This window comes from Ambystoma mexicanum, chromosome 1q, assembly GCF_040938575.1.
Source record: "Ambystoma mexicanum isolate Mex_15411 chromosome 1q, UKY_AmexF1_1, whole genome shotgun sequence".
NCBI lineage: Eukaryota > Metazoa > Chordata > Amphibia > Caudata > Ambystomatidae > Ambystoma > Ambystoma mexicanum.
The window spans coordinates 812,443,891-812,453,894 of NC_090922.1; the positions used below are offsets into that span (position 1 = coordinate 812,443,891).

Sequence of the window (10,004 nt, forward strand, 5' to 3'; positions counted from 1 at the left end):
ATGTTGCATTACGATGCAGGTCATCTAAACCGCCTCCCCAGTTATTCTCAATGGGGCATGTGTGGGGGTGGTAGTGTTGGTTACTAATGCATGTGTTACTGGCGCGTGCAGGCTGCGCCTGGCCAGAATGTTCTAAGGAACAATCACTTAGGTTCTACAACAGTTGGCTGTGCCTCTCTAAATGTCAATCTGATGGCCTGCACCTGCTTACGTGCATCAAATCTGTCTTACTTCCACTTTCTGCAAGTGTGGTTTTTTGGTGTGAAGAGCGGGCTAGTCAAACAAGGCCATGAAGAAGAATCACAGCTTACAAGAGTCCCAAGCATAGACTCAGGAAGGAGTGCAAAGTTGGGTCAAGGATGGTTCTTTTTCACTTGGACTCCTACACTGGCGGCGTGGGGGCGCTGTCATGTGAGGTTTATTAAGGTATGACTTTATGACAGAATGAGAAGGTCTTTAACCAGCTAAATACTCGGAGGCTCAACCAATGTATCAGTTTTGAAAGGAAAATGTGTATTGCCTAAGAAGGGGACAAGGCCAAACAAGCAGTTCTTCTCATTGGTTTTCTCTCGTTTCAGAGTCTTGTGCCCAGATGGATGTCTGACGCAGGACTTCAAAGTCTGGGGAACAGACATCTATACCGAAGTAAGTGCAACAAATGTAAAAGTTCAAAGACATGAACAGAATGAAAAAGAAGAATCTGGGTTTTAAGAGGCATCTTTTCTTCCCTCGCAGGACTCTTCTGTTTGCCAGGCGGCCATTCATGCTGGGCAAGTCCCCAGGAGCGGTGGAACAGTCACCGTCGAGAAGAGGCCAGGCCAAGGCACCTACCATCAGTCCACCAGAAACGGGGTTACCAGCCATCATTTTGGGAGCTACTCGTCATCCTTTATGCTTGTTGCACCACCTGATATTGGGCAGCCCGCAAGCATCGCAGGAATTACCTTTCCCAGAGCTCAATTCCCTGGAATGGAAATCCCTAGCTTTGAGGCTCATGGCTTTCATATCCCTGGCATTCATGCCCCTGGAACTTATTTACCAGGCTCTGGTTTCCTTAACTCTCTTATTCCAAGTTTTCTTATGCCAGGCTTTCAAAGACCTGGCATTGCCATCCCTGGTTCACACACCTCCAAGATTTATATCCCAGGTTCTCACATCTCCGGATATAATATGCCAAGCAGGGAACACCCCAAAATTAACATTCCCAGTAGTCATGTCCCCGGTGTCCGTTCACCGGGCTTTCATATCCCTGGTACACATGTGCCCAAATTTGAGAGCCCTGTAATTCATATCCCTGGTAAACAAAACCCCAACGAACATGTGCAAGGCACTAATATTGCTGCCATTCCCATTCCTGCCATTCAAATGCCTGGTACATATAAAGCAGGTGTGTCAGTGAGTACCAGCAACAACCACAGCCCTATCCTAACTGAGAAACACATCGTTGACAAACATGACGCAGGTCTTGAGATACATGGTGTGCATATCCCCGGTAAGCAAGCACCAGGTCATGAGATACACGGTGTGCATATCCCCGGTAAACAAGCACCAGGTCTTGAGATACATGGTGTGCATATCCCCAATAAGCAAGCACCAGGTCTTGAGATACATGGCAAGCAAGCACCAGGTCTTGAGATGCATGGTGTGCATAATCCCGCTAAGCAAGCACCAGGTATAGTGATACATGGTGTCCATATCCCCGGTAAGCAAGCACCAGGTCATGAGATACACGGTGTGCATATCCCCGGTAAACAAGCACCAGGTCTTGAGATACATGGTGTGCATATCCCCAATAAGCAAGCACCAGGTCTTGAGATACATGGCAAGCAAGCACCAGGTCTTGAGATGCATGGTGTGCATATCCTCGGTAAGCAAGCACCAGATATTGAGATGCATGGTACGCATATCCCCGGTAAGCAAGCACCAGGTCTTGAAATGCATGGTGCGCATATCCCCGGTAAGCAAGCACCAGGTCTTGAGATACATGGTGCGCATATGCCCGGAAAACAAGCAGCAGGCCTTGAAATACATGGTGTGCACATCCCCGGTAAGCAAGCACCAGCTCTTGATATGCATGGTGTGCATATCCCCGGTAAGCAAGCACCAGGTCTTGAGATGCATGGTGTGCATATCCTTGGTAAGCAAGCACCAGGTCTTGAAATGCATGGTGTGCATATGCACGGGAAGCAAGCACCAGGTCTTGAGATACATGGTGTGCATATGCCCGGGAAGCAAGCACCAGGCCTTGAGATACATGGTGTGCATATCCCCGGTAAGCAAGCAACAGGTCTTGATATACATGGTGTGCATATCCCTGGTAAGCAAGCACCAGGTCTTGAGATGCATGGTGTGCATACGCACGGGAAGCAAGCACCAGGTCTTGAGATACATGGTGTGCATATGCCCGGGAAGCAAGCACCAGGCCTTGAGATACATGGTGTGCATATCCCCGGTAAGCAAGCACCAGGTCTTGAGATACATGGTGTGCATATCCCCGGTAAGCAAGCACCAGGTCTTGAGATACATGGTGCGCATATCCCCGGTAAGCAAGCACCAGGTCTTGAGATACATGGTGCGCATATGCCCGGTAAGCAAGCACCAGGTCTTGAGATACATGGTGCGCATATCCCCGGCAAGCAAGCACCAGGTCTTGAGATACATGGTGTGCATATCCCCGGTAAGCAAGCACCAGGCCTTGAGATACATGGTGCGCATATCCCCGGCAAGCAAGCACCAGGGCTTGAGATACATGGTGCGCATATCCCCGGTAAGCAAGCACCAGGTCATGAGATACATGGTGCGCATATGCACGGGAAGCAAGCACCAGGCCTTGAGATACATGGTGTGCATATCCCCGGTAAGCAAGCACCAGGCCTTGAGATAGATGGTGTGCATATGCACGGGAAGCAAGCACCAGGCCATGAGGTACATGGTGTGCATATCCTCGGTAAGCAAGCACCAGGCCTTGAGATACATGGTGTGCATATCCCCGGTAAGCAAGCACCAGGTCTTGAGATACATGGTGTGCATATCCCCGGTAAGCAAGCACCAGGTCTTGAGATACATGGTGTGCATATTCCCGGTAAGCAAGCACCAGGTCTTGAGATACATGGTGTGCATATCCCCGGAAAGCAAGCACCAGGTCTTGAGATACATGGTGTGCATATGCCCGGTAAGCAAGCACCAGGTCTTGAGATACATGGTCTGCATATCCCCGGTAAGCAAGCACCAGGTCATGAGATACATGGTGTGCATATGCACGGGAAGCAAGCACCAGGCCTTGAGATACATGGTGTGCATATCCCCGGTAAGCAAGCACCAGGCCTTGAGATAGATGGTGTGCATATGCACGGGAAGCAAGCACCAGGCCATGAGGTACATGGTGTGCATATCCCCGGTAAGGAAGCACCAGGCCTTGAGATACATGGTGTGCATATTCCCGGTAAGCAAGCACCAGGTCTTGAGATACATGGTGTGCATATCCCCGGTAAGCAAGCACCAGGTCTTGAGATACATGGTGTGCATATCCCCGGTAAACAAGCACCAGGTCTTGAGATACATGGTGTGCATATCCCCGGTAAGCAAGCACCAGGTCTTGAGATACATGGTGTGCATATGCCCGGTAAGCAAGCACCAGGTCTTGAGATACATGGTGTGCATATCCCCGGTAAGCAAGCACCAGGTCTTGAGATACATGGTGTGCATATCCCCGGTAAGCAAGCACCAGGCCTTGAGATACATGGTGTGCATATCCCCGGTAAGCAAGCACCAGGTCTTGAGATACATGGTGTGCATATCCCCGGTAAGCAAGCACCAGGTCATGAGATACATGGTGTGCATATGCACGGGAAGCAAGCACCAGGCCTTGAGATACATGGTGTGCATATGCACGGGAAGCAAGCACCAGGCCTTGAGATACATGGTGTGCATATCCCCGGTAAGCAAGCACCAGGCCTTGAGATACATGGTGTACATATCCCCGGTAAGCAAGCACCAGGTCTTGAGATACATGGTGTGCATATCACCGGTAAGCAAGCACCAGGTCTTGAGATACATGGTGTGCATAATCCCGCTAAGCAAGCACCAGGTCTTGAGATACATGGTGTGCATATCTCCGGTAAGCAAGCACCAGGTCTTGAGATACATGGTGTACATATCCCCGGTAAGCAAGCACCAGGTCTTGAGATGCATGGTACGCATATCCCTGGTAAGCAAGCACCAGGTCTTGAGATACATGGTGTGCATATCCCCAGTAAGCAGGCACCAGGTGTTGGGATAAATGGTGCACATATCCCCGGTAAGCAAGCACCAAGTGTTGAGAAACATGGTGTGCATATCCCCGGTAAGCAAGAGTCAGTTCTTGAGATTCATGGTGTGCATATCCCCGGGAAGCAAGCACCAGGCCTTGAAATTCATGGTGTGCATATCCCCGGTAAGCAAGCACCAGGTCTTGAGATGCATGGTACGCATATCCCTGGTAAGCAAGCACCAAGTGTTGAGATACATGGTTTGAATTTCCCCGGGAAGCAAGCACCAGGCCTTGAAATTCATGGTGTGCATATCCCCGGTAAGCAAGCACCAGGTCTTGAGATACATGGTGTGCATATCCCCGTTAAGCAAGCACCAGGTCTTGAGATAAATGGTGCACATATCCCTGGTAAGCAAGCACCAAGTGTTGAGATACATGGTGTGCATATCCCCGGTAAGCAAGCACCAGGTCTTGAGGTACCTGGTATGCACATCCCTGAGCAACATCTCTCAGGTGGGGAGAAACCTGGCATTCATATGCATGGCTTTCATATCCCTGGCATTCATTTCCCTGGTACGCATTTTCCTGGTTATGATGTCCTTGCCAATATGAGTCACAGTTTTAACATCTCAGGTATTCACATGCCTGGTTACCATATACCAGGATTTGAGTTACCTGGAATGCATATCCCTGGTAAGCAAATACCAGGTTTTGAGGTACCTGGTGTGCATATCCCTGAGCAACATGTCTCAGGTGAGGGCAAACCTGGCCTTCATATGCATGGCTTTCATATCCCTGGCATTCATTTCCCTGGTACACATATTCCTGGGCTTGAAGTGCTGGCCAATATGAGTCGCAGTATTAACATTTCGGGTATACACATGCCTGGTTACCATATACCAGGGTTTGTGTTACCTGGAATGCATATCCCTGGCAAGCAAATACCAGGTTTTGAGGTACCTGGTGTGCATATCCCTGGTAAGCAAATACCAGGTTTTGAGGTACCTGGTGTGCATATCCCTGAGCAACATATCTCAGGTGGGGAGAAACCTGGTCTTCACATGCATGGCTTTTATATCCCTGGCATTCATTACCCTGGTACGCATATTCCTGGTTATGATGTCCTTGCCAATATGAGTCACAGTTTTAACATCTCAGGTATTCACATTCCTGGTTACCATATACCAGGATTTGAGTTACCTGGAATGCATATCCCTGGTAAGCAAGTACCAGGTTTTGAGGTACCTGGTGTGCATATCCCTGAGCAACATGTCTCAGGTGTGGAGAAACCTGGCATGCATATGCATGGCTTTTATATCCCTGGCATTCAGTACCCTGGTATGCATATTCCTGGTTATGATGTCCTTGCCAATATGAGTCGCAGTTTTAACATTTCAGGTATTCACATGCCTGGTTACCATATACCAGGATTTGAGTTACCTGGAATGCATATCCCTGGTAAGCAAGTACCAGGTTTCGAGGTACATGGTGTGCATTTCCCTGAGCAACATGTCTCAGGTGTGGAGAAACCTGGCATGCATATGCATGGCTTTTATATCCCTGGCATTCAGTACCCTGGTATGCATATTCCTGGTTATGATGTCCTTACCAATATGAGTCACAGTTTTAACATTTCAGGTATTCACATGCCTGGTTACCATATACCAGGATTTGAGTTACCTGGAATGCATATCCCTGGTAAGCAAGTACCAGGTTTCGAGGTACATGGTGTGCATTTCCCTGAGCAACATGTCTCAGGTGTGGAGAAACCTGGCATGCATATGCATGGCTTTTATATCCCTGGCATTCAGTACCCTGGTACGCATATTCCTGGTTTTGATGTCCTTGCCAATATGAGTCACAGTTTTAACATCTCGGGTATTCACATGCCTGGTTACCATATACCAGGATTTGAGTTACCTGGAAAGCATATCCCTGGAAAGCAAGTACCAGGTCTTGAAGTACCTGGTGTGCATATCCCCGAGCAACATGCCCCTGGCATGCATATGGCTGGTGTTCATTTTGCAGGGGCTCATGCCACACGGGAGCATATGGCTGGTGTTCATCTGCCTGGCACACATGGTCTAGGTTCTGAGCACCCTGGCATGCATTTGATGGGTATTCATATATCTGGTTCCCATGAAACAGGTGCTCAGAGCTCTGGTAATCATATATCTGGTTTACATGTCGCAGGTGCTGAGATCTCTGGCAAGCAAATTGCTGGCATTCATATTGCAGGTGCTCATGCCACCAGGGAACATTTGACTGGTGTTCATATTCCTGGTGCACATGGTCAAGGCGCTGAGAGCCACCGCATGCATTTGACGGGTATTCATATATCTGGTTCCCATGCAGCAGGTGCTCAGAACTCTGGTAATCATATATCTGGTTTACATGTCCCAGGTGCTGAGATCTCTGGCAAGCAAATTGCTGGCATGCATATTGCAGGTGCTCATGCCACAGGGGAACATTTGGCTGGTATTCATCTAACTGGTGCACATGGTCAAGGTGCTGAGCACCCTGGCATGCATTTGATGGGTATTCATATGTCTGGGTCCCATGAAACAAGTGCTCAGAGCTCTGGTAATCATATATCTGGTTTACATGTCCCAGGTGCGGAGATTGCTGGCAAGCAAATTGCTGGCATGCATATTGCAGGTGCTCATGCCACAGGGGAACATTTGGCTGGTATTCATCTAACTGGTGCACATGGTCAAGGTGCTGAGCACCCTGGCATGCATTTGATGGGTATTCATATGTCTGGGTCCCATGAAGCAGGTGCTCAGAGCTCTGGTAGTCATATATCTGGTTTACATGTCCCAAGTGCTGAGATCTCTGGCAAGCAAATTGCTGGCAAGCATATTGCAGGTGCTCATGCCACAGGGGAACATTTGGCTGGTGTTCATATTCTTGGTGCACATGGTCAAGGCGCTGAGAGCCACGGCATGCATTTGACGGGTATTCATATGTCTGGGTCCCATGAAGCAGGTGCTCAGAGCTCTGGTAGTCATATATCTGGTTTACATGTCCCAAGTGCTGAGATCTCTGGCAAGCAAATTGCTGGCAAGCATATTGCAGGTGCTCATGCCACAGGGGAACATTTGGCTGGTGTTCATATTCTTGGTGCACATGGTCAAGGTGCTGAGCACCCTGGCATGCATTTGATGGGTATTCATATGTCTGGGTCCCATGAAGCAGGTGCTCAGAGCTCTGGTAGTCATATATCTGGTTTACATGTCCCAGGTGCTGAGATCTCTGGCCAGCAAATTGCTGGCATGCATATTGCAGGTGCTCATGCCACAGGGGGACATTTGGCTGGCATTCATTTGACTGGTGCACATGGTCTAGGTGCTGAGCACCCTGGCATTCATTTGATGGGTAGTCATATGTCTGGTTCACATGCCACAAGGGCTGAGAGTGCTGTTAATCATATATCCAGGGTGCAGGGTCTGCATGTTGAGATTCCTGGAAGGAATATGGCTGGAATGCAGATATCTGGTTCACATGCCACAGGTGTCCAGAGCTCTGGCTTTCATATGTCTAGTCCACATGCCACGAGTGCTCACAGCTCTGTCATTCACATGTCAGGTGCCCATGCCCCAGGAGCATAGATGTTTGGCAGTATCTCTTGGACACATAACCAAGATGCTTCGAAATCTACAATTGAAATCCCTAGCATGCATACACGTGGTTGACATAGCCATGTGTTAAATTCCCTGATTGTCATACCCTTGTGATTATATCTCTTGTGTACATATGAGTTCAAACACCTGCCAATAATATCCCTGGACATTTTATACCCAGCATTCATTTTCATGCCATTAAGACCCCTGATGTATGCACATCCCATGTGTGTAGATTCCTGACAGCAAGACCCAAGCATCTCTGCTCAGACCACCCAAAACGTCCTCAAACCTGGACGCCTCTGCCACCAAACCTCCTGTTAGGGTTAAGTTAAGATGTGAGACCGCCAACGCTCATCTTTAAGGCCCAGGAAAATGTTCCTTAGAACTCTACCACTCTACTCACCATACAAATCGCCAGTGTTGCAGAAGACATCTGTAGTGAGACATTTGAGCTGAAGACGTCGCAGATCTTGCATGCCGCAATTCCAAAAGAGACATTCCTCAAAGGGCAACCGCTACCGGAAAACATAAACAATACCTGATTACTCCTTCCAACGCAAACAGTAACTCTACGATTTCTGTAAGAACTAAGGACAACAGTAGTATGGTTTCCTTTAGAGTTGACACCCAGATGTAGTAGTACTTGTGCTTTGAGTCGAACAGCTGAGTGTTTGTTCCGCAAGTTGGAGACACACAAGCTGCCACCAGTACATTTGCAAGTGCCTTACATTTTGTTATATTTAGATAATGGGGGAGTGGAGAGGGACTGAAGAGGGTGATATAGCTATGTGGATACCCGCAGCCTGTGTTTAACAAACTGCTTGTTGATGCTTGGAGAAGCAATTTATACTTTGTGAGGTCTAAGGACATTGCAAGAACACCAGTCATTTGCCCAAAGACGACTGATCAGGAATGAGGAGCAGCATTTTTCTTGCGGACCTGGTTGCCATCTTGAGGTCTATGATTCTATAAGAAACTCTTTCTCACTCTCCAGCAAGAGAATCCGAGGCCTCACCAGACTGCTGATGACCTCAGATCTATGAGGCGACCATGAGCCCAGATTTCAACCTGGTTCTCAACTACATGTGCAACCTTATGTTCTATACCTTTATAATAAACGCTTTTGATTAATGAAACATTGTGTGCTTTTTGATGAATGAACCCTTGTGTGTCTCTGCCCCTGATTTAATGCAACTAAGTACCTGAACAAGATTTGATAGTTGACTTCTTGAAGGGTATCGGTTAGATTGTCAGTGAAAATAAGTCACATTGACCAAATGCAAATCACCATTTGCAAATGTATTCCATCGGTCCATCTGTTCCATATTCCTTACCTGTTGCGCTCTGTTATCTTGCGTTCTCTCACTCTTTATTCTCTCTGACTCCCAATGTGTTTTTCTGTGTCCTTTCTGCACAACCAATCGACTTTCTTCTCTGTGGGCCAGCAGGATAGCTCAGGAGCAATGCGTTTGTAGGCTCAAATCCCGGTCCAATGCTTAGAGACTGGTCTCTGGTATTAAGCACATCACAAAAGGTGAATTCATTTAGGTGGAAGGGCCTTTCATGTTTGTTCTGATTGATCCGTCTCTGTGGCGCAACTGGTTAGCGCGTTTGGCTGTTTACCCAAAGGCAGGTGGCTCAAGCCTACCCAGGAACGTGTTGATTTATGTGCGTTGAAACACAATTTTTGCTGCATAGTGCAATTTACCAATAACCAATAAATAAATATGTAGAGATCCCAAAAGCACTTCTCATTCTCTACTCTATTCTTTTCTGATTCTCTTTCGATACTGCTCCCAGGGCTCATCTAGGAGACAACAGCCCTCAGATTCAGAGTGTGGGACTCAAACAGATGCTATTTATGCACTTCTTTCTGTTTACACTCCAGGCAGCATATAATTCTCAATTAGGACTGGCTGCAGGGTTCGGAATTGAGATTTGATGAGCACCAGCTACTAGCCCCTGGGTGTTGGGCATCACCCTGTAGGCAGGAGCTACTGCAGGGGAACCAGGAGCTACCAGATGGGCGCCTTTAACTTGTTGTCCATTTCGAATGAACCATTGTGTTTAAATGTATATTAGATGTGTTCTAATTCTTCTTTATTAACATTTGAAAATGCTCAGTTAAT

General features: G+C 47.8%; 1 protein-coding gene across 1 annotated transcript in view; it reads left to right on the forward strand.

The window, feature by feature from the left end:
- LOC138536967 (uncharacterized) overlaps positions 1-9,011 on the forward strand; it is a 49,346-nt gene extending 40,335 nt beyond the window's left edge. Inside the window, exons 8-9 of the mRNA XM_069641416.1 lie at positions 579-645; positions 736-9,011. Coding sequence (XP_069497517.1) covers positions 579-645; positions 736-7,860 — 7,192 coding nt within the window. The 3' untranslated portion in view covers positions 7,861-9,011. The remainder of the gene's footprint in view (positions 1-578; positions 646-735) is intronic.
- The last annotated feature ends 993 nt before the right edge of the window (positions 9,012-10,004 follow it).